General features: G+C 42.0%; 1 protein-coding gene across 1 annotated transcript; it reads right to left on the bottom strand.

The window, feature by feature from the left end:
* Positions 1-2,664: 2,664 nt before the first annotated feature.
* ZNF649 (zinc finger protein 649) lies at positions 2,665-22,127 on the bottom strand. The gene is given in 4 exon segments (XM_077130445.1): positions 2,665-3,435; positions 3,438-3,529; positions 3,531-4,016; positions 22,048-22,127. Coding segments are annotated over 4 exon segments (1,185 nt in total). The 3' UTR covers positions 2,665-2,908.
* Positions 22,128-26,295: the final 4,168 nt, after the last annotated feature.

The following is a 26,295-nucleotide window of genomic DNA, read 5'->3' as shown; positions in this document are numbered from 1 at the left end:
CAAGAACTAATCATCATACAATACTAGGTGGACAGGGAGACAATGGGAAGAAAATGGGTGAAGTTAATATAATGTAATAACTTTGAAACCAGTGGTGTGGAGTGTACACCTCTTCAAGTTATTCAATCATTATCATACCAACTAAGAATGTGATTCAAGGCAACCTATCCAACAAATGAATATCAGCTATGTCAACTGAGGAAAATGAGGTTAGATATGTGTGCCGGTTTGAAATTGTTATGTACCCCAGAAAAGCCATGTACTTTTTCCTGATCCAGTCTTGTGGGTGCAGCCATGTTTCTTTTAATCCTGATTCAACATTATGCAGTGGAAACTTTAGCTGGATTACTTTGATGTAGATCCAACACATCCAGTTATGGGTGTGCCATTTTCACTGGATTACTTCCATGAAGATGTGACAGTTGTGGGTGTGACTTTTTAATTAGATGGAGCTGTGACTCTGCCTGTTTAAGGTGTGTCGTGTTTACTGGAGTCCTTTGAAAGGGAAAACCTTTTGGAGAGAGTTCAGAAGCGGCAGAGCCAACAAGAGACCCAGACATTTGGAGATGCAGAAAGAAAATGCCCTCATTTTGCCTCTGTTTGAAACCAGAAGCCAAAGGATCAGCAAAGCCAACCTCATAACTTCCCAGCTGACAGAGGTGTACTCGATCCATCTGCCTTGAGTCAAGGTATGACATAGTTTGGACATTTTTATAGCCTTAGAACTGTAAACTTGTAACGTGACAAATTCCCTTTTTAAATATTCCATTTTTTGTATATTGCATTCTGGCAGTTTTAACAAACCAAAGCAATATGGAACACAAAGCTTCCAAACATTCCTCATTTTCACAGGGCTTCTTTATTTGGCTAAAAGTTAGTGTTCATAGTTTTACTTCTATGTGATTTCATCTGACAATTGATAAGGTGGAATGTACCACTGAAAACACTGTGACAGTCACTGTTTTCCAACAGTTTCTCCCCAATTTGAACTCTCTCTTACCAATTGAAGGCAAGGCTTTTCCAGTCATTATACTTCCACCCACTATGAGATTACTCTCATCTATGATGCTCACTGATGATGATGTCTCTCTTCCCACAAACGGCTTTCCCATCTCAGAATTCATACTGATAGACTGCTTATCTAGGAATTTTTGCTCAAAGCTTTTCAACCTTTAACATGCGTCTTGCTCTTTCAGTGAGGAGTTGGTAACCAGATGGTTTGCTGGTGGTGGGGATGAGGCCTCCAAGGGGTTCCAAAAGGAATGTTTCCCTAGTCAAAAGGGTCAGAGTGCAGGGCAGCCTCAATGACAGTCACAATGAGAAGTTTAAGAGTTTATTACCTACTGTTTCTCAAGTTGGGAAGCGTGAGCAGGGACGGGTAGACTGCAGTCCTCTGTGCCAGGCCCTGGTAAAGGAATAACGTGTGCTTGTGGATGCAGTCTTCTCTATTTAAGGCAGCTCAGGGTGGGGTGTCTTACTTTTGTGGGATTTTTTCTACTGGATCTTTCAAATGGCTTTGGTGGTAAGGGCTGTGGACAAACCACCTGGCCTCCTGGGAGCGGCTGCCTATCTTGTCTGGGCCAGCCCCAAGCAGCAAATAACTGGGATAGACTCTTTCCCCCCAGGCCAATGTGCCAGAGTTCTCCTATTTGTTTTTTGCGACATAAGATGTAATTGATCATTGAAGGAAAATGCATAAGGATTCTCTGCTGGGAAAATGTATGGTAGAGCTCCTGAGGGAGCACGTCTGGCAACAGGTTGTCATACAATGGCTGGTGGCAACAGGCTGTCATACAATGGCTGGGCCATGTTCCTGTCTGCTGGGAGCCTGTGACTATTTAACGAAGTCTGAGCTGCCACCAAAGGCATTTGCAGAGTCACTGTATTGACAGGGTTTTCCCCTTGCATGAGTTTATTAGTTTGTAATGAGCTGTGACTCTGTGGAAGGATCTTTCACCTTCACTGAATCTATACATTTTTCTCTTGTGTGCATTTTATTATGCTTAACAAGGCAAGACATGTGGGAGAAAGCCTTCCCACATTCTTTTTTTTTTCCTATTACATCATCTTTATTATTATTTTTTTATTAATTAAAGAAAAAAAAAGAAATTAACCCAACATTTAGAAATCATTCCATTCTACATATGCAATCAGTAATTCTTAACATCATCACATAGATGCATGATCATCATTTCTTAGTACATTTGCATCGATTTAGAAGAACTAGCAAAACAACAGAAAAAGATATAGAATGTTAATATAGAGAAAAAAATAAAAATAATAATAGTACAAAAAAAAGACAAACAAACAGACAGACAAAAAAAAAAACCTATAGCTCAGATGCAGCTTCATTCAGTGTTTTAACATGATTACTTTACAATTAGGTATTATTATGCTGTCCATTTTTGAGTTTTTGTGTCTAGTCCTGTTGCACAGTCTGTATCCCTTCAGCTCCAATTACCCATTATCTTACCCTGTTTCTAACTCCTGCTGGACTCTGTTACCAATGACATATTCCAAGTTTATTCTCGAATGTCGGTTCACATCAGTGGGACCATACAGTATTTGTCCTTTAGTTTTTAGCTAGACTCACTCAGCATAATGTTCTCTAGGTCCATCCATGTTATTACATGCTTCATAAGTTTATTCTGTCTTAAAGCTGCATAATATTCCATCGTATGTATATACCACAGTTTGTTTAGCCACTCGTCTGTTGATGGACATTTTGGCTGTTTCCATCTCCTTGCAATTGTAAATAACGCTGCTATAAACATTGGTGTGCAAATGTCCGTTTGTGTCTTTGCCCTTAAGTCCTTTGAGTAGATACCCAGCAATGGTATTGCTGGGTCATATGGCAATTCTATATTCAGTTTTTTGAGGAACCGCCAAACTGCCTTCCACAGTGGTTTCACCATTTGACATTCCCACCAACAGTGGATAAGTGTGCCTCTTTCTCCGCATCCTCTCCAGCACTTGTCATTTTCTGTTTTGTTGATAATGGCCATTCTGGTGGGTCCTTCCCACATTCTTTACAGTCATATGGTCTCTCTCCTGTATGAGTTCTTTGATGCACAATGAGCACGGTCTCTGTAATGAAGGCTTTCCCACAGTCAGTGCACTCATAGGGTTTCTCTCCTGTGTGAATTCTCTGATGTCTAATGAGATATGATTTCTATGAACAGAACTTTCCACATTGACTACATTCAAAAGGAGTTCTTCTTGTGTGAAATCTCTGATGTGTTCTGAGGCAAGCCTTCTGGCTGAAAGCTTTATCACATTCAGTGCATCCACAGGGTTTCTCTCCAGTATGGTTTCGTTGATGTATAGTCAGATTGCCCTTCTGAATGAAGCCTTTTTCACAATCACTGCATATATAGGATTTCTTTCCTGTGTGAGTTTTCTGATGTACATTTAGCTGTGATTTTTTAAGAAACTTTTCCCACATTCTCCACATCCATGTGGTTTTTCTCCTTTTCCATTTCTCTGATGTATAATGAGCTCTGCCTTCCTGTAGAAGGCTTTGCCACATACATTCATATGGCTTCTCTCCTGTGTGAATTCTCTGGTGTTCAGTTAGCTTGAACTTTCAGAAGAGTGTGTTCCCACATATACTACATACATGGGGTTTGTTTCCTATATGAATGTTCTGATGTTCAGTAAGCTGAGTTTTCCTAGGAAGGCTTTCCCACATATACTGCAGACATGGGGTTTCTTTTCCTGTATGAGTGTTCTGATATTCGGTAAACTGAGATTTCCTGAGGAAGACTTTCCTACATCCATGGGAATTTTCTCCTTTGTGAATTCTCTGATGTTCAGTTAGTTTGAACTTCTTAGAGAAGGTTTTCCTACAAATAGTGCATCTGTGGGGTTTCTCTCCTGTACGAATTCTCTTATGTTCAGTGAGCTGAGACTTCTTGATGAAAGCTTTCCCACATTCAATGAATTCATGTTTTTTTTCTATTTCATGAGTTTTCTGATGGTTAAGGAGTTGTGAATTAGTTCTGATTGGTTTTCTCCTTTCACACAGTTTATTTTCAGTATTATTTGCTCAAGATTAGCATGGAGGCCCTCTTTGTTCGCCAGCCCGGAGCGCGGCACCCACGCCCCGCAGCAGCCGGCCCGCCCGCCCTCCTCTCCCCTCTTTGTCTGCCGGCCCGGCGTGCGGCGCCCACGCCCTGCAGCAGCCGGCCCACCCGCCCTCCTCTCCCTCTTCCCCCTCCTGCTCTGGTGGCTCTCCAACCACCACCGTGCCCTATTCCGCCTTCACCGGCTCCTCTGCCACCGGCCTCGACAGCCTTGCCACCCTCACATTTCCTCCTCCAGAACAGCTATTGGGGGAGTGGAGACAATACAGAGCAGCTCCCAGAGCCACGACGGAAATCAAAGGGACGGCGTACCCCATCCTGGAATGGCTGACTGTCTGGGAGAACCAGCTCCAGTGAGATCGCTGAGGGGCGTGGGCTTTCCCGGGCGGGACGGCAAGCGGCTGGAGTCCCTCCCTTCCTCCTTCCCAGGCCAGCTGGCAGAATTGGGCAGGCGGTCCCTGTGGGCCGCGGTGGCTGGCGCCCCCACCACGCAAGGCCCCCCAGACCAACTGAGAGAGTTGGGTCGGAAATCCCCAGACTGCGGAGAACGGTGACCGGGGGGTCCCTTCCAAACACGTGACTCCCCGGTCCGGCTGGGAACAGTGCACTCTCCCGGGCTGCGACAGCTGGTGCCCTCCCGCCACGCTTGGCACCCCGGGCCGACTAGGAAATTCGGTTGGGTGCTTTCCCGTGCTGTGGCGGCCGGCGACCCTCCCCGTGTTCAGATCTCCGGGCCAGCTGGCACTCTTCCAAGACGCTTCAGCTGCCGAACCTCCCCTACGGCGAGAGTTTTCCAAAGTTAAAGGACCCACAGCAACTTTCACTGGTGGAACCTGTAGACAAATGTGTGTCACGAGCGCCACCTACTGGGCAGGATAAGAAAAACAGAACCCAGAGATTTCACAGAAAAATCTTTCAACCTGTTGGGTCCAACACCCAGGGAAATCTGACTAAATGCCCAGATGCCAGCAGAAGATAACGGATCACATTCAGAAAATTGAAAATATGGCCCAGTCAAAGGAACAAACCAATAGTTCAAATGAGATACAGGAGCTGAAACAACTAATGCTGAATATACGAACAGAAATGGAAAACCTCTTCAAAAACGAAATCGATAAATTGAGGGAGGACATGAAGAAGACATGGGCTGATCAAAAAGAAGAAATAGAAAAACTGAAAAAACAAATCACAGAGCTTATGGAAGTGAAGGATAAAGTAGAAAAGACGGAAAAAACAATGGATACCTACAATGATAGATTTAAAGAGACAGAAGATAGAATTAGTGATTTAGAGGATGGAACATCTGAATTCCAAAAAGAAACAGAAACTATCCGGAAAAGAATGGAAAAATTTGAACAGGGTATCAGGGAACTGAAGGATAATGTGAACCGCACAAATATATGTGTTGCGGGTGTCCCAGAAGGAGAAGAGAAGGGAAAAGGAGAAAAAAAAACTAATGGAAGAAATTATCACTGAAAATTTCCCAACTCTTATGAAAGACCTAAAATTACAGATCCAAGAAGTACAGCACACCCCAAAGAGATTAGACCCAAATAGGCTTTCCCCAAGACACTTACTAGTTAGAATGTCAGAGGTCAAAGAGAAAGAGAGGATCTTGAAAGCAGCGAGAGAGAAGCAATCCACCACATACAAGGGAAACCCAATAAGACTATGTGTAGATTTCTCAGCAGAAACCATGGAACCTAGAAGACAGTGGGATGATATATTTAAGTTACTAAAAGAGAAAAACTGCCAACCAAGACTCCTATATCCAGCAAAACTGTCCTTCAAAAATGAGGGAGAAATTAAAACATTCTCAGACAAAAAGTCACTGAGAGAATTTGTGACCAAGAGACCAGCTCTGCAAGAAATACTAAAGGGAGCACTAGAGTCAGAACCAAAAAGACAGAAGAGAGAGGTATGGAGAAGAGTGTAGAAAGAAGGAAAGTCAGATATGATATATATAATACAAAAGGCAAAATGGTAGAGGAAAATATTATCCAAACAGTAATAACTCTAAATGTTAATGGACTGAATTCCCCAATCAAAAGACATAGACTGGCAGAATGGATTAAAAAACAGGATCCTTCTATATGCTGTCTACAGGAAACACATCTTAGACCCAAAGATAAATATAGGTTGAAAGTGAAAGGTTGGGAAAAGATATTTCATGCAAATAACAACCAGAAAAGAGCAGGAGTGGCTATACTAATATCCAACAAATTAGACTTCAAATGTAAAACAGTTAAAAGAGACAAAGAAGGACACTATATACTAATAAAAGGAACAATTAAACAAGAAGATATAACAATCATAAATATTTACGCACCAAACCAGAATGCCCCAAAATACGTGAGGAATACACTGCAAACACTGAAAAGGGAAATAGACTCATATACCATAATAGTTGGAGACTTCAATTCACCACTCTCATCAATGGACAGAACATCTAGACAGAGGATCAATAAAGAAATAGAGAATCTGAATATTACTATAAATGAGCTAGACTTAACAGACATTTATAGGACATTACATCCCACATCAGCAGGATACACCTTTTTCTCAAGTGCTCATGGATCATTCTCAAAGATAGACCATATGCTGGGTCACAAAGAAAGTCTTAACAAATTTAAAAAGATTGAAATCATACACAGCACTTTCTCGGATCATAAAGGAATGAAGTTGGAAATCAATAATAGGCGGAGTGCCGGAAAATTCACAAATACGTGGAGGCTCAACAACACACTCTTAAACAACGACTGGGTCAAAGAAGAAATTGCTAGAGAAATGAGCAAATACCTCGAGGCGAATGAAAATGAAAACACAACATTTCAAAACTTATGGGACGCAGCAAAGGCAGTGCTAAGAGGGAAATTTATTGCCCTAAATGCCTATATCAGAAAAGAAGAAAAGGCAAAAATTCAGGAATTATCTATCCATTTGGAAGAACTGGAGAAAGAACAGCAAACTAATCCGAAAGAGAGCAAAAGGAAAGAAATAACAAAGATTAGAGCAGAAATAAATGAAATTGAAAACATGCAAACAATAGAGAAAATCAATAAGACCAGAAGTTGGTTCTATGAGAAAATCAATAAGATTGATGGGCCCTTAGCAAGATTGACAAAAAGAAGAAGAGAAAGGATGCAAATAAATAAGATCAGAAATGGAAGAGGAGACATAACTACTGACCTCACAGAAATAAAGGAGGTAATAATAGGATACTATGAACAACTTTACGCTAATAAATACAACAATTTAGATGAAATGGACAGGTTCCTGGAAAGACATGAACAACCAACTTTGACTCAAGAAGACATAGATGACCTCAACAAACCAATCACAAGTAAAGAAATTGAATTAGTCATTCCAAAGCTTTCTAAAAAGAAAAGTCCAGGACAGATGGCTTCACATGTGAATTCTATCAAACATTCCAGAAAGAATTAGTACCAACTCTCCTCAAACTCTTCAAAAAAATCAAAGTGGAGGGAAAACTACCTAATTCATTCTATGAAGCCAACATCACCCTCATACCAAAACCAGGCAAAGATATTACAAAAAAAGAAAACTACAGGCCAATCTCTCTAATGAATGTAGATGCAAAAATCCTCAATAAAATTCTAGCAAATCGTATCCAACAACACATTAAAAGAATTATACATCATGACCAGGTAGGATTCATCCCAGGTATGCAAGGATGGTTCAACATAAGAAAATCAATTAATGTAATACACCATATCAACAAATCAAAGCAGAAAAATCACATGATCTCAATTGATGCAGAGAAGGCATTTGACAAGATTCAACATCCTTTCCTGTTGAAAACACTTCAAAGGATAGGAATACAAGGGAACTTCCTTAAAATGATAGAGGGAATATATGAAAAACCCACAGCTAATATCATCCTCAATGGGGAAAAGTGGAAAACTTTCCCCCTAAGATCAGGAACAAGACAAGGATGTCCACTATCACCACTATTATTCAACATTCTGTTGGAGGTTCTAGCCAGAGCAATTAGACAAGAAAAAGAAATACAAGGCATCAAAATTGGAAAGGAAGAAGTAAAACTATCACTGTTTGCAGACGATATGATACTATACATCAAAAACCCGGAAAAATCCACAACAAAACTACTAGAGCTAATAAATGAGTACAGAAAAGTAGCAGGTTACAAAATCAACATTCAAAAATCTGTAGCATTTCTATACACTAGCAATGAACAAGCTGAGGGGGAAATCAAGAAACGAATCCCATTTACAATTGCAACTAAAAGAATAAAATACCTAGGAATAAATTTAACTAAAGAGACAAAAAGCCTATATAAAGAAAACTACAAAAAACTGCTAAAAGAAATCACAGAAGACCTAAATAGATGGAAGGGCATACCGTGTTCATGGATTGGAAGACTAAATATAGTTAAGATGTCAATCCTACCTAAACTGAACTACAGATTCAATGCAATACCAATCAAAATCCCAACAACTTATTTTTTGGGAATAGAAAACCAATAAGCAAATTTATCTGGAAGGGCAGGGTGCCCCGAATTGCTAAAAACATCTTGAGGAAAAAAAACAAAGCTGGAGGTCTTGCACTGCCTGACTTCAAGGCATATTATGAAGCCACAGTGGTCAAAACAGCATGGTATTGGCATAAAGATAGATATATCGACCAATGGAATCGAATAGAGTGCTCAGATATAGACCCTCTCATCTATGGACATTTGATCTTTGATAAGGCAGTCAAGCCAACTCACCTGGGACAGAACAGTCTCTTCAATAAATGGTGCCTAGAGAACTGGATATCCATATGCAAAAGAATGAAAGAAGACCCATATCTCACACCCTACACAAAAGTTAACTCAAAATGGATCAAAGATCTAAACATTAGGTCTAAGACCATAAAACAGTTAGAGGAAAATGCAGGGAGATATCTTATGAAACTTACAATTGGAGGCGGTTTTATGGACCTTAAACCTAAAGCAAGAGCACTGAAGAAGGAAATAAATAAATGGGAACTCCTCAAAATTAAACACTTTTGTGCATCAAAGAACTTCATCAAGAAAGTAGAAAGACAGCCTACACAATGGGAGACAATATTTGGAAATGACATATCAGATAAAGGTCTAGTATCCAGAATTTATAAAGAGATTGTTCAACTCAACAACAAAAAGACAGCCAATCCAATTACAAAATGGGAAAAAGACTTGAATAGACACTTCTCAGAAGAGGAAATACAAATGGCCAAAAGGCACATGAAGAGATGCTCAATGTCCCTGGCCATTAGAGAAATGCAAATCAAAACCACAATGAGATATCATCTCACACACACCAGAATGGCCATTATCAACAAAACAGAAAATGACAAGTGCTGGAGAGGATGCGGTGAAAGAGGCACACTTATCCACTGTTGGTGGGAATGTCAAATGGTGAAACCACTGTGGAAGGCAGTTTGGCGGTTCCTCAAAAAGCTGAATATAGAATTGCCATACGACCCAGCAATACCATTGCCGGGTATCTACTCAAAGGACTTAAGGGCAAAAACTCAAATGGACATTTGCACACCAATGTTTATAGCAGCGTTATTTACAATTGCAAAGAGATGGAAACAGCCAAAATGTCCATCAACAGAAGAATGGCTAAACAAACTGTGGTATATACATACGATGGAATATTATGCAGCTTTAAGACAAGATAAACTTATGAACCATGTAATAACATGGATGGACCTAGAGAATATTATGCTGAGTGAGTCCAGCCAAAAACTAAAGGACAAATACTGTATGGTCCCACTGATGTGAACGGACATTCGAGAATAAACTTGAAATATGTCATTGGTAACAGCGTCCAGCAGGAGTTAGAAACAGGGTAAGATAATGGGTAATTGAAGCTGAAGGGATACAAACTGTGCAACAGGACTAGATACAAAAACTCAAAAATGGACAGCACAATAATACCTAATTGTAAAGTAATCATGTTAAAACACTGAATGAAGCTGCATCTGAGCTATAGGGTTTTTTTTTTTTTTTTTACTATTATTACTACTTTTATTTCTTTTCTCTATATTAACATTTTATATCTTTTTCTGTTGTGTTGCTAGTTCCTCTAAACCGATGCAAATGTACTAAGAAACGATGATCATGCATCTATGTGATGATGTTAAGAATTACTGAGTGCATATGTAGAATGGTATGATTTCTAAATGTTGTGTTAATTTCTTTTTTTTTTCCGTTAATAAAAAAAAAAGATTAGCATGGAGAAAGCATTTCCCATTTCCATTAAACTTAGCAGGCTCCTTTATTATATACAGCTTCTGTTCTAGTAGACCAAACTTAAAAATTTGTACATACCATACCCCTTATGCCTCCCCCTCACCAATCACCAGCATTTCAATCTACTAAATTTATTTTAACATTTGTTCCCCCTATTATTTATTTATTTTTAATCCATATGTTTTACTTGTCTGTCAATAAGGTAGATAAAAGGATCATCAGACACAAGGTTTTCACAATCACACAGTCACATTGCAAAAACTATATCATTATACAATCATCTTCAAGAAACATGTCCAGTAGCCTTTATGTAACTATAAAGATTTGACAATGAGACTGTGTGGTTGTGAAAACCTTTGTCTGATGCTCCTTATATCCAGGGTTATGGACAGATGAGTGAAAAAATAAGGACAAAGATTAAATAAATAATTGGGAGGGGGTAAGAAGTAAAAAAAAATTGGGTAGTTTGAAATACTAGTGGTCAATGAAGGGGGTGAGGGATATGGGATATATGAATTTTTTTTTCTTTTTATTTCTTTTTCTGGAGTGATACAAATGTTCTAAAAATGATCATGGTAATGATACACAACTATGTGATGATATTGTGAGCCACTGATTGTACACTTTGGATGGACTGTATTTGTGTGGAGGTATCTCAATAAAAGTTTTAAAAGAACAGAGATTTGGAAAGAGGAATTTCACTGCAAGGGAGGTGAAAGGAAAAGAGTGGTACTCTGAGAGAGGAAGAAGAAGAATGGGAGGATTTGAGAATTCAAGCAAGAAGAAACCTAGAAAGAAAAGTCAACATCTAAGATAAAATCAATACAGGTTAATCCAAGAGAAGGTAAAAGATTTTAATTTCCTCTTAACTCTTACAAAGAAAAAGAGCTCTCATGTGGGGAGATGGGGAGGGTCTGCCTATGTTTCCTCAAATACCTTCACAGCTGTGACACTTTCTGTAGGCTTCAATGGAACATGACTTTCATGGGCTTCCCCGCTTGCTGATTTTCTTATTCATCTGGATGGGTTGAATTGTGGATTTCATCTACAGTCCACGGTTGTTCTCCTTGGTCCCTCCAGAGGTGTGCATCTGATTTGCTACTTTGATACCCTGTTTATGGGAAATGATAGAAGACACAGGCGTATCAAATTGCACTAGCTTCTATGAAGACATGAGAATGGTACAATTTAGGGACTAGACAATTTGCTTTCTGCAAATTAAAGACTTTTCTCTAATGTGAGGGGAAATTATACCCTCTCTTCTCGGGCAAGAGAAGGGATTGGGCACCCTGATGAATAATACAGGAAACTTGGCCTGACCCAGTAACACCAGATTGCTATAGTTCTCCAACATCACATCCCAATACAGATCCTTCTGAGCAGAGCCAAAAAGTTGCCATTCATCCCAGGTGAACTCCACAGCCACATCCTCCAATATCAGTGATTCCTGTAATCACACGGTCCTGTTCAGCATAAGGGCTTTTATCTGTATGAAAGGAAAGAAAAGAAAGTTAACACACTCATTTTTACCATATAGGCTGTACTGTAAAAGAAGCAAAGTCATAATAGACTATTGTGCAATTCTAAAGTCATCAATTCATTCAACAAATTACAAATTTCTGGAATATGCAGTCATTAAATCCTTAAATCCTCTTGGCAATTTGAGAATATCAGCAATATATGTATATATTCCAGCAAATATCTCCCAATCATTGAGCTACATGCTACTGACATCAGAATGGGAAAACAAACAAAAATATTCCTACCTCCACCATGAGCTTTCAGAGCCAATATTAGAATCAACCATGAATACCAGATGCTAGTCACAAGATATCACATATTAAAAAGTGAGCCAGAGCCAATATCAAAATCAACCATGAAGATTCTAGATGTTAGAATTATAATATATTATGATACTACATGTTTAAAAAATGTTTAATATGTGGAAAGCAATAAGAGAAAACATCCAAAGTGTGTCTAAAGTATAAGACAGTATTAAATATGCTTAAGCAGATTTGGAAACAAACAGTAATCTTCAAAAAATGTTATACAGGGTACATGGGTGGTTCATGGTAGAATGCTCACCTGCCATGAGGGACATCTGGATTCAATTCCTGGCCCATGCACCCAAAAGAAAAAAAAATTCTATATATAAACATACATACACACACGCACACAGGTTAACATAATAGATATACTGAAAAGAACCTTAGTTTACAATATCTAATAGTGAACAGGAAGAGTGATCTAAAGAAATTATGCAAAATGTGGCAAAGGGAGACAAAGAAATGATACATATAAAAGAGAGGTTAACAAGCATGGAAGACAGAGTAAAGAGTTCTAAGATATGCCTATTCAGTTTCTGAAAAAGAAAATACAGTAATGGAGAAGCACTATCCAAAGAGCTAAGGACTGAGAAATTTTTAGAACTGATTAAATACCCCATATCTCAGACTTAAGAAAACCATCAAATCCCAAGTAAGACATCCATATATAGAAACAGCACACTAAAGCTATCAAATGCAAAGGAAAGATAAAAGTATGCAGAGAAAACATGTACTGACAGTTGACCTCTCCAAAGAAATAATGAAAGCCAGGGAAGAGTGGGATGTTTGATGCATTATTAGCTCAAAATCTTTTATAAGTAACAATTTTCCCACATCAACCTCAAATATTTTCTAAGTCCTGAGTCAATGCAGCCCAACTGTAAATGCCATCCAGGATTGAAAGAAATGATTAACAGAGGACATACAATATTTTCTGAGATAAGGTAAAGTTATAAAACAAACCACATAGATCTCAATAGCTCCAGCCATTATCAAACAATGGTACTTTCAATTCCTTAATGCCAAATCTGTACTGAAACACCAGTTCAGTGATCTGTTCAGAGAGAACTATTTGAAAACCATGTAATCCTTCCATTTTCCTAGGCCACTGAGGTTTAACAAGGCTGAGTCTGTGGGTCATCTGGCTGTGGTCCCCTGAAAAACTATGTCCACTGAATTTTCCTTGGTCTATTTCCCTAGGGGACCCAGAGTAGTCCTAGATGAAAAAGCCATATGAAATCTGCTTGTACATGTATTAGAAGGATGCTGTCAAGAACACAGTCCACCACATCTTCTCTAGGAAGAAACATCCATGAAATTTCCTGAGACTTAAGAAATACAAAATATTGACATTCCCCAAAGAATTGATCTGCTTGCTCCTCAGAATCAGTGAGTACCATGCGACTTTTCATGATTCTCTGATTATGATGGCTGTCACAGATATTAAATGCAAGCTGACAGCTACTGCAATCCACAAGGTCCTGCAGAGTCACACACTGTATTCCACCATTCATCACATATTACAAACCCTCTTATCAATATATTCTGAATCCCATTTTTGACCTAATTTTGAAAGTATAATCTATTTCTCCTGCGAGCTCCACTTTTCTCAATTTATACATTTCATTTAAGTGAATTGATTTTTTTTTCAGACCTTCACAAATCCATCAGGGAATGAAGTTAAGAATAAACCAAACCAAAACTCACCTGGGCTTTGGTCTTTTTCTTCCGTTCTTGAGGAATGACAAGTAACTGGGATACTTTTTTTCAGTTGCATCTAGATCTGCCCTAAATTTCTGTTCAGAACTCTGCGTCCAGTCAAGGGTGTCCCCCAAAATGTTGATATTCAAGTCTTGGGGCCTCCTTCTACTTCATTCACTTTATCTCTCTTGCTCCCAAGGATCCAGGACCTATGGGCTAAAGAGCAAATGTATTTTCAGAGGTACACTTCCTCTGGGCCCAGATGTTGTCACTGTTTCTGTGCACTCACCTTAAGTCAAGGCCTGCAGTATTTCTAACTGTCCCTTTTTTGGTGCCCCAGAGGCTTTTAACCTTGGGACAATAAAAATATAACATCCTGAATGTGGGGCAGGTATGCTTACTTCTGTGAAATGAAGGTAACAAGGATATGAAAGGCAATGTGGCAAAGGAGAACCAGCACAGCATAGTGTTGTAGGATCAGCCTGGCATTCAATGCCCTTTTCTAAGAGTGACTTAACTAATTACAGAAAAGTCTATTAAGAACTTAAGCAGTATTTTTGATAGTTTCACAGAAAAAAAAGGCTAAATATGGGTGGGCCACGGTGGCTCAGCAGGCAAGAATGCTTGCCTGCCATGCCAGAGGACCTGGGTTCGATTCCTGGTGCCTGCCCATGTTAAAAAAAAAAAAAAGGCTACATATTATCATCTGGCTCTTTGCCCTCATCAACAAACTTTGCCATGGAGCTGAGCTCCAAAGGGCTGTAGAAAAATGTGAGCATTTTTCAGTGAGAACTGGAAATAAAAGTCATCTTGGTGGTCTGGAAAATCTCAATCTGTGAAAATCAAAGAAATGAACTTGGATGGTTTGTGGACCCATTCCTGCCCCACAATAGACACACACCTGGAAGATATAAAGAATGTCTATTAATACCACTTCTCTCCAACATTTTACTGGAGGTTCTAGTCAGTACATGTGCTGGTCTAAATCTGTGGTGGACCCCGGAAAAGCCATTCCCTTTGATCCTCATTCAAATTGCTGGGTGGGAGCATTTTGATTGTTTCTATGAAGATGTGACCCACCCAAAAGCTTCAGTATTGCCCTCATAGTACTCCTGAGAATCCTGTGACTGTGGTGCCAGGATCTGTAGGGAGGGCTGACAGCACCTTTGAAACGTGGGTCAAAAAGGTAAACTTTTGATTAGATGATTTCCATGGAGGTGTGTCCCCACCCACTGAAGGTGGAGTTGCTTGTTGGAATCCTTTTAAAGAGGAAACATTTTGGAAAGAGTCCCTTTTGGTACAGCCATGAGAAAGCCAGCAGACACCGCCATGTTCGCCATGTGCCCTTCCAGCTGAGAGAGAAATGTTGAACGTCGTCGGCCTTCTTGAACCAAGGTATCTTTCCCTGGATGCCTTAAACTGGATGTTTCTATAGACTTGTTTTAATTGGGACATTTTCTTGGCCTTGGAACTGTAAACTAGCAACTCATTAAATTCCCCCTTTTAAAAGACATTTCATTTCTGGTATATTGCATTCTGGCAGCTAGCAAACTAGAACAGATTTTGGTACTGGAGAGTGGGGTGCTGCTGCTGTGGTTTGCAAATGCCAAACATGTTGGAACAGCTTTTTAAATGGATAAGGGGAAGATTCTGGAAAAGCTGTGAGAAGAATGATAGAGAAGGCCTAGAATGCTTTGAAGAGACTGTTGGTAGAAATGTAGACTCTAAAGACACTTCTGATAAAGCTCTAGACAGAAATGAGGCATGTGCTATTACAGACTGGAAGGAAGGTGATCCTTGTTTTAAAATGGCAGATAATCTGGCAAAGTTGACTAGTGGCTTTGGCTGGAAGGCAGATTTTAAAAGCCATGAACTTGGATATTTAGCAGAGGAGATCTCCAAATTAAATGTCAAAAGTGCAGCCTGGAAATCCGAACTGGAAGAGGTTGAAAGATGGTGCGCTTCAACAGCACAGAGCCTAACACAGAGAAGAGGCACCAGGCACCTCTCAGCTGATGACCTTGCCCCATGTCTCATTGGCAAAGTGAAATAACCAACAAGAAGCTCCCACATCATCTTTCTATCCAGACCATAACCCCTTCTCTGACTGTCCCCATGTCCCCTAACTTCCCATCAGTTACCATGTGTGCTGGTTTGAAACTGTGATGTACCCCAGAAAAGCCATGTTCTTTAATCCTCATTCAGTATTGCTGGGTTGGACTTTTTTTTAATAAGTTGGTATTATAACATTTATTAAAAAAATGCTGTGAGTTAATAGAAACAGCAAAGAACCAAAGAATTAAAATGCAAGCTGTGTAAAACTCCAACTGTGCCAGTTTGAAAGAATTATGTTCCCTAGAAAAGCCATGTCTTAATCCTAATCCAATCTTGTGGAAGCAGCTTCTTTTAATCTCTATTCAGTACTGTCAGTTGGAAACTTGATTAGAGTATTTCCACACAGAGGTGCTCGCCCAATTGTGGGTATTAACTTGGATCAGAAGGAGATGTGAATCCACCCATTCCACATGGGTCTTGATTAGTTTACTGGAATCCTTTAAAAGTGGTAGCATTTTGGAAAATGCTTGAGATTCTGAGAGAGCAGAGCAACAGAGCCACGAGAACTACGAGAGCCCACACAGCCAGAGTCCCTTGGAGATGAAGAAGGAAAACGCTCCTTGGGGAGCTTCATGAAACAAGAAGCTTTGAGAGAAAACTAGCAGTCATTGCCATGTTCGCCATGTGCCTTTCTAGTTGAGAGAGAAACCCTGAACTTCATCGGTCTTTTTTGAGTGAAGGTAACCTCTTGTTGGTGCCTTAATTTGGACATTTTTACAGACTTGTTTTAATTGAGACATTTTCTCAGCCTTAGAACTGCAGTAATTCGGGAAATTTTGTTAGAAAAAGATGGGCAAGGTTTAGGATAATGAGCACAGTGGCCCCAGATGATGTAATTAGAAGTGACTTAATTACTGAACATGTGCAGATTGATATGTTACATGTTGACATGTGTTAATTGACATGTGTTAATTGAATAACATTAATTTACCCCTTTTAAAAAGCTGTTCTGGGGTGGGGCAATGGTAACTCGGTGGCAGAATTCTCGCCTGCCATGCCGGAGACCTGGGTTCGATTCCTAGTGCTTACTCATGTAAAAAAAAAAAAAAGTGCAGCCTGGTTCTCCTTGCAGCTTACAGTGAAATGCGAAAGGAAAGAGATAAGCTGAAAACTGAACTCTTGGGTACAAAGAAACAATAAATTGAAATTCTGGAAAATTCTGGGCCTCTAGAAAGGGAGACCCCAGAGAATAATGCCCCACATGAGGTCTTGGTCAAATGTGGAACCACTCAGCCATTTCAGAGAAAGCCAGGATCAGACTTGGAGTTATTCAGGAAAGATTTGTGGAAACTCCTTATGTCTGATGGGCGTGATCCAACACTACAGCATAGAAAGCCAACGAGAGTGCTGTGGGACCTGTATAAACAGAGCCGCTGCCAGTCTGGACTGAGGGGTTCAGAGAAGGGACACATTGCAGGAAAAATAACTTCAGAGGCAAAACCATGGAGGCTGAGGTCTGAAGTCAAGAAGCCTCGGGCCAAGAGAGCGGACCCACCCAAGCCCTGGAGAGGGTGAATTTGCCCTGAAGGTAGAGAATGGGCCTTCCACCTCATTGCAGTGGAAGAGTCATGCCACTTCAGGCCTTGGAGAGGGTGAAGCACATTCCTTGGGGTTTGGGGAGAGCCTGGCTGCCACACATGTCGGGGTTGAGTGTGTGCCCCAGAGATGGCAGAGAGCCTGGGTGCGGCCCCAATGCTTGGAGAGGATGGAGCTGAGAAAAAGGTGGTCTCCCAAGTGTCCCCCAAGGTTGAATTTGGAGAGAGGCAGGCCTCTGTGTAGGCCCCTGGAAAGGGTGGGACTGTTGTTTCTAAAGCCCTGAGGATAAATGAATCTCAGACTTTGAAATCTAATGGACTTTGCCCTGCAGGTTTTCAAAACTGTATGGGTCCGGTGATCCCTGTATTCCTTCCTCCCTATGGAAATGTGTATATGTATCCTATGAATGTTCCTCCTTTGTATGTTGGCAGCAAATAACCTGTTATGAGTTTTCAAAGGTCCAGAGCAAATGGAGAGAATTTTGCCTTAGGACAGACCATGCCTATAACTGACTTGATGAGATTTTATATTGTCTCTAATTTGGTACTTCATTTGTATTGCTACTGAAAGGTTTAAGGTTTTCTAATATTGTTATGGAATGAATGTATTTTGCATTTGGAAAGAGCATGTCTTTTTTTGGGTACAAAGGGTGGAATGTGCTGGTCTAAATCTGTGGTGGACCCCAGAAAAGCCATGCCCTTTGATCCTCATTAAATATTGCTGGGTGGGAGCATTTTGATTGTTTCTATGAAGATGTGACCCACCCAATTGTGTGTGGTAACTTTTGATTAGATGATTTCCATGGAGGTGTCTCCACCCACTGAAGGTGGAGTTGCTTGCTGGAATCCTTTAAAAGAGGAAACATTTTGGAGAGAGTCCCTTTTGGTAGAGCCACGAGAAAGCCAGCAGACGCCGCCATGTTCACCATGTGCCCCCTTCCAGCTGAGAGAAATGTTGAACGTTGTCAGCCTTCTTGAACCAAGGTATCTTTCCCCGATGCCTTAAATTGGACATTTCTATAGACTTGTTTTAATTGGGACATTTTCTCGGCCTTGGAACTGTGAACTAGCAGCTCATTAAATCCCCCCTTTTAAAAGCCATTCCGTTTCTGGTATATTGCATTCTGGCAGCTAGCAAACTAGAACAGTACATTAAGTCAAGAGAAGGAAATTTAAAAGTTTAGGAACTGGGAAGGAAAAATAAAACAGCCATTATTTGCAAATAATAAACCATAAGTTTAAAACCAGTTGAATACCAGCAACAAATATAAAATGAAACTAACCCCCAAAAATCATAGTCCTTGAAGAGTGATTTGGACTTAAAGACCAAGGGAGAATGTAACATTCTTCAGATCTGTCCCAACAACTAAAGTTTAAGTCTAAACCCATCTACCAGCTAGGGACCCTTTTTCCAAAACGTCAGCTCCTTACCTCTCAAGCAGATACACCTGGGGCATCCAAACACTATCCTCACCTCCAGTATTAATCGTGAAATAAGGTCCAGATAACTCCTGTACTCTGACCAAACCCCGACTCCTTCACTCCTGAGCCCCATGTTAAATCCAGATACACTTTCATTGACAAATACCACTTCCCACCCCAGTCATGAATCACTGGGCCCTAGAGACAGTGTGACCTGAAAAGACCCCAAAGCCTCACCTCAGAACTTTTAGGTATTGATATCCATAGGCCTTTAATGCCTGACCACCAGATTCCTCCCATACAAAGGCACCTCAACTTTGCCCACACTCGCCTTCCACCAGCTCTTTCCACGGACATCATGGTTTGACCCTAGACCCCACTCCCCATCCCCTAACCTGTTTTATGGACAAACCCATACTGACTTGATTTCTCCCGACTCCATCGGTGTCTCCTGGCCCCCGAGCTACTGTGAACTCTCCCCTTTCTGGTTTTTAGGCCATCATCCTCATTGGCCTATGGTGGGCAATGAGAATATGAACCCTTTCTCCGAAGTAGGACATCTAGATTTCTGGCCTTTAAAAGGAGGTAATACATCCGCCCCCCACCTCACCACAGGTCCCTGGGGACGGCCATCTTGGACTTGATGTGCAGAAGGGAAACAGCTGTTTTTGCTCCGGATAACCAGGTGTAGCTTCAAAGAGTCCCGTCTCCTGACATCTCAGTTCCTGGGGCTCGAGATTAGAAGTGTGGGCAGCAATGGTGCATGCAGTGTATAGATTTGTAGAGGCTCGAGTTAACCCAAGGCATACATGTCATGTGCTACAACCATCTCAGCGAACTGGGGAGAGACTACTGTGCTGTTTATCTACTTAAGATCGGACTTCAACTAGAGATATGAATGACACTGATATGGATAGGACTAAGGTATACTAAAAAGCTAGGTAAAGGATGATGGCATCCATATTTTAAAACCTCAGCTTCTGGGTGAGACTAAAGGGTGAGATATTTAATTTAGTGCAAAATTTATATTTTGGGGAGTGCATTTCCTAATTTAAGTTTTATGGTCAGTTTAGTTCAACACCATAAGTACATGGAATCTTGAATAGAGAGTGAGATTTTGTTGGTTTGTCCAGGTTAGTGTGATGCCCCGATAAATCCCAGAGCAATCTGGGCAGTGAATAAAGAAGTATTTGCGGGGACCCCTTAGGGGAATGGGGAGGTGGGGGAGGTGTTCAATGTGGGGGGTCAGAAACAGGAACTATAAATCAGGCCCCACCACAACAGAAACAGGAGCTATAAATCAGGCCCCACCACGACAAGTCCCCAAAACAACTAGGGGGGAAAGTTCCCAAAAGCTAAAACTGACTCAACTTACACCAAAACAATAAAACAAAGGGTAGGAAACGGAACAGGTTGTAGTTTGGCATGAGCTAACAGCATTTTTCTGCTTCTGTCTTGCTTGCTCTCAGCTATGAACCAGGATGTGGTTTCAGCCTTTATAAGCTAATTCTGAGAATTTATTGGGGCTGCTCTCTGAATCTCTTCTCGGAGGTTTCTGAGGCAGTCGCCAGCCAGCTAATAAGGACTCCCGATTGGCTTGCAATTTAAATTGTGTGGTCTCTTTTGGTGCATGCCACAACATTTGGAGGCCCCAGTGAGATCTTCCCTATTGGGACATCTGGTAACCACAGGTCCTGGGAACCACCCCCAGGACTGGGGTCTGGCCTAGGGGAAGGCCTCGGAGAGACGTTCCTCAGCCCCAGGCAAGGACCAGAGACCTGGCTGGTGCCACAGGACCCTCCAAATTGTACAAACGTCTGGTGGAGTCATCTGTTTCTGGAAATCTCACCAGTGAGTGTGGGTTTGTTACTGGATCCAGTTGGGGACCTCTGGAAGGCTGGATGCAGCACTACTTCCGAGGTCAGGTCCCAGAGCAAGACATTGCCTGGGACTTCTGGTTAGGAATCATTTAAAGATAGGGTTTTGTGTGTCTTGGTTTAGTCTATCCTCTAAAGTGTTGGTCTTGTCGCATTCTGTGTTGTCCTTGTTGTCGTTGCTATGGGTCAATCAAGTTCGTCTATCTGTACTCCCCTCCAATGCTTTTTTAAAAATTTTCAGGAATTTCAGCAGAAGGCCAGAGACTATGGAGCCCCTATAAACGCCTTTGATTTGGAAAAATTCTGCTCACAAGAATGGTCAACTTTTGATTCTGGGTGGCCTCCTGAGGGAACCACAGACCTGCCTATTGCTTATAAAGTTCGAAGGGTAATTTTTGGTAATCCAGGCCACCCTGACCAAATCTCCTATATCTTAATTTGGATTGAAATTTTAACAGAAAAACCCAAGTGGTTACGGTCCTGCCTGGAACCCCCAAAAGAAAGAACCCCCAGAGCCAAAATGGCCCTTTTAATAAAAACCTCTCAAAAAGAAAAAACTAATGGGATCCCAATACTGACAGAGCCATCAGAGGACCCACTCTTGATAGATCCTCCCCTATATCCAACAGCCACTCTGCCCCATCTGAGACCAGAAGGGAGAGGCGGCCAGGAAATGGCAGCTAGTCCCTCTAATAGCCGGGAGGTGACCTTCAGCACCCCCCATACCAGGAGTGGCTCTGCATACCACTCTTCTTCTGGTTCACAATCACTGGATTCTTCGGAGCTCCAATATTACCCTTAAGGCAGGTTGGCCCTGCCGTGGGGGATGGCCGCCCACCTTTCATGGTCTATGTCCCCTTTTCCTCCAGTGACCTGTATAATTGGAAAAACCAGAATCCCTCTTTCTCTGAAAAGCCCCAAGGGCTCATCTCTGTCTTGGAGACTGTCTTTTTTACCCACCAGCCAGCCCACCTGGGATGACTGCCAACAGCTCCTCCAGGCTCTCTTCACCTCCAAGGAATGAGACTGAGTCAGGAGAGAAGTGAGGAAGTTAATTCTTGGACCTGATGAATAATCGACCTCTGAATCAACCCAATTGGAGACTGTGTTCCCCTCCACCCATCCTGGATGGGACCCCAACACTGATAGAGGTAAGCAGGCTCTTGATCAGTATCGCCAGACTCTGCTCCAGGGAATACGAGTGGCGGCTAAGAAACTGACCAACTTGTCTCGGGTAAGCGAAACCATACAAAAGCCGGATGAATCTCCTGCCGCTTTCCTTGAGCGCCTCCTTGAGGCATACCGTTTGTACACCCCTATAGATCCAGAGGCGCCCAAAAATAGATGGGCTGTAAATATAGCATTTGTCACCCAGTTGGCCCCAGATATAAGAAAAAAATTACAGAAATTAGAAGGATTTGAGGGTGAAGTGCTGTCTGAACTGGTCGAGATTGCCCAAAGAACTTTTAATAACAGAGATGACCCCAGACCACGCAATCCAAAAAAATAGCCAAAATTTTGGTATCCGCAATGGTTGAACAGGAGAAACAAGAAGGTAACTGGGAACCATTGAAAGAAGGAAGGGGGACCAAGGAAAAATGTTGGGCCTAGGTGCAAATCAATGCACCTACTGCAAAGAGACCGGACATTGGAAAAATGAATGCCCTAAAAGAGACTAAAAGGACTGAAACCGGCCCCCATTCTAGTTGAAGAGGCGGATTGATGGAACCCAAGGTCACATTAGAAATTGGGGGCAAGCCTATAAAATTTCTTGTGGATACTGGGGCAACCTTCTCCATCCTCCAGCAAGCAGAAGGGCCCATATCTAAGGAAAAAATCCCCATAGAGGGAGCAACGGGAAAAACAAAGTCTTACCCATGGACAAAGACTAGGATCACTAACCTTGGGGAAGGGACTGTCACCAAGAAATTACACTCATTTCTTGTAATGCCAGAGTGTCCATACCCCCTCTTCGGAAGAGATCTTCTCCAGAAATTACAATCCACCATCTCTTTCAAAAACAATTCGGCTGAGCTCTCCTTCAATACAAATCCCTCGGCAATCCTCCTCACTTATCCTTTATCGGAAGAGTATTTACTTACCACAGAGGTGGCGCTGCTGGCCCCAAGCCCATATTTGTGGGAATTTAAAGAAAAAATACCAGGAGTATGGGCAGAAACTAACCTACCAGGATTAGCCGCCCACAGGCCCCCCATTGTTGCCCAGCTAACTAGCACTGCCATCCCAATTGGAGTCCGACAATACCCAATAAGCTTTAAGGCTAAGAAAGGCATTGCAGTCCATATCAAAAGGCTCCTGGAGGCAGGTATTCTAGTCCCCTGCCATTCAGCCTGGAACACCCCCCTTCTCCCAGTCCAAAAACCCAGGACCGATGATTACCAGCCAGTGCAAGATCTCCCAGAAGTAAACAAAAGAATTGAAACTATTCACCCCACTGTGCCTAATCCATATACACTTTTGAGTCTGTTACCTCCCAGCCATCAGGTCTACACTGTTCTGAACTTAAAGGATGCCTTCTTTTCACTTCCCTTGGCCGCGGTAAGTCAACCCATATTTGCTTTCAAATGGACTGACCCAGAAGGGGGGTTCTCTGGACAACTAACCTGGACTCGGCTGCCACATTGTTTCAAAAATTCCCCCACCCTGTTCGATCAGGACTTAGGTCAGGATCTGGCTCGTTATAGACAAAAACATCCAGAGATAACTCTCTTACAATATGTAGAAGACCTCCTACTGGCAGCTAGTAACCTGTCAGATTGTAAAAAGGCAACCGAAAACTTGTTACAGGAATTAGCTCAGCTGGGCTATCGGGTCTCGGCCAAAAAGGCCCAACTCTGCACTAGTTCAGCGACATACTTAGGGTATGAATTAGAAGGGGGAAAAAGAGCCCTGTCTTCTAATCAGATTGAAGGTATCCTGAAAATACCACAACCAAAAACAAAAAGGCAGGTGCAGGAGCTCTTAGAAGCAGTTGGATATTGCCAGCTCTGGATTCCCAGGTTTGCAGAAATAGTCAAACCCCTATACATTAGCACAGGGAGAAAGGAGGAAGCTGTAACCTGGACTGAGACTGAGCACAAAGCTTTCAAAACGCTAAAACAAGTGCTTGTGAGCGCTTACGCTGTAATCTTGCCAGGTCTGTTCAAACCTTTTCAGCTACATGTTGCTGAAACCCGAGGAACAGCAAAAGGAGTCCTCACTCAGACACCAGGACTGTGGAAAAGGCTGGTTGCCTACCTGTCTAAAAGACTAGATTATGTGGCGGCTGGGTGGCCAAGCTGCCTCCAAGCTGTTGCTGACACTGCCATTTTAGTGAAAGAAGTATCCAAATTAACTCTGGGACAGGACTTACACATAGTGGCCCCACATTCAGTAGAAACATTACTAAGGAGCCTGCCTGAGAGATGGCTCTCAAATGCCCAGATAACCCAGTAACAGGTACTGCTACTGGATCCCTCAAGAACCTGCTTCTTAAAAACGGCAGCTCTTAACCCCACCACCTTGCTTCTGGATGATGACCCGTCCGAGCCCATCCATGACTGTCATGAGATTTTGGAATCTCTCACGAACCTGAGAGCTGTTCTCACCAACAACCCCTGGCCAGATCCTGATGAAGAATTATATACAGACGGAAACAGTTACATCTTGGAGGATATCAGGTACATGGGGGCAGCAGTGGTAACTGTGGAACTGTGGACTGGGTCACCTGGGCTCAGGCTCTAAGACATGGGACTTCGGCCCAGAAGGCTGAACTAATAGCTCTGACCCAAGCCCTAAGGTGGGGAAAAGGGAAGATTGTTAATATCTACAGGGACAGCAGGTACGCCTTCGCAACTGCGCACGTTCATGGGGCACTATATCAGGAATGGGACCTTTTGACATCAGGAGGAAAGGAAATAAAAAATATACCAGAAATACTCACCTTGCTAGAGGCTATCTGGTTGCCAAAAAGGGCAGCCTTTATACATTGCAAAAGACATCAGACTGTTGAAACTCAAATCACCAGAGGAAATGCCCTGGCTGATAAAACAGCAAAAGAAGTTTCCCAAAAACCAGTGGGGACATTGCAGATACTTCCTGTTCTACCGGGGCGAGTATTGCCAAGCCCTCCAAAATATACCAGGGAAGAGATTAGACTGGGCAAGACCCTGGGCACTAAAACAGATCCGAACAGTTGGAAAATTCTCCCAGATGGGAGAATCCTAGTACTGGAGCAGCTGGGGAAAAATTTAGCTACCCAGGTTCACCAAAGTACACACCTGGGCAGTACGAAACTAACTGAACTCTTACAGAGAGATTATTACATCCCCCGATTGCAGCAACAAGCCCGGAAGGTGTCATCCAGATGTCACATCTGTGCCAAGGTAAATTCCGGCCGAGGGAAAGAAATAACTCAAGGAACCATGGGACAAGCACCAGGAGAGCAGTGGGAAGTAGACTTCATGGAAATATTACCAGGTCTATATGGATACAAATACCTGTTCATCTTCGTCGACACCTTCCCTGGATGGACTGTCATTTCCTACCAGAACCGAGACAGCACAAATAGTAAAAAAAACTAGTTTCCAAAATTGTCCCCTGATTTGGCCTCCTGACTGCAATAGGGTCCGACAATGGGCCAGCGTTCATCGCCCAGATTACTCAATTATTAGCAAAAGTATTAAATATCAAATGGAGGTTACATTGTATTTATAGGCCACCGAGTTCAGGGCAGGTTGAGTGAATGAATAGAACAATCAAAGAAACTTTGAATAAACTAAAGCTCGAGACTGGCGAAAACTGGGTGAGTCTCCTTCTGTTTGCTCTCCTAAGGACTAGATATACTCCCTATGTTAATGGAATTACTCCATATGAAATCATGTTTGGGCGACCACCCCTGCTAATTCCTAAGTTGGGGGAGGAAAAGATGGCTGAATTAAATAACCATTTATCTTCTAAAATCATTACAGGCCTTGCAGTCTGCCACTCAGTGAACTCAGGAGCTGGTAAAGGCTGCCCATCCAGGACCAACAAATTCTGTTCCTAAAAAAGATCTATTTCAGGTGCAGCCAGCAGACCTAGTCTGGATAAAGAAACTTCAGCCAGCCACCTTGGAAGCCCAGTGGATGGGAACCCTACCAGTGATCCTCTCAACTCCAATGGCAGTAAAAGTTGTGGGAAAACGACACTGGATTCATCACACCCAGATCAAAAAGGCAGCCCCCAACCAGTCCCCCGAATAATGGACCACCCAGCGAACCAAAGATCCACTAAAGACTCTCCAAAAATCCCTCTGGGTCCTTCTGATAACCCTGATGGGGGTCTCGAGTAAGAGCCCTCACCAGGTTATGAACTATACCTGGGAACTCACTAGAGCAGTAGATGGGATCATGGTTGCTAAGACCACCACTCCATCCCAGCCGATTCTCCAATTTGACCTTTGTCGATTGTTTGGGAATCAATGGAACT

Source organism: Tamandua tetradactyla, chromosome 16, assembly GCF_023851605.1.
Source record: "Tamandua tetradactyla isolate mTamTet1 chromosome 16, mTamTet1.pri, whole genome shotgun sequence".
NCBI lineage: Eukaryota > Metazoa > Chordata > Mammalia > Pilosa > Myrmecophagidae > Tamandua > Tamandua tetradactyla.
The sequence above is the reverse complement of the archived record's forward strand: the minus strand, read 5'-3'. Positions and strand labels throughout refer to the sequence as shown.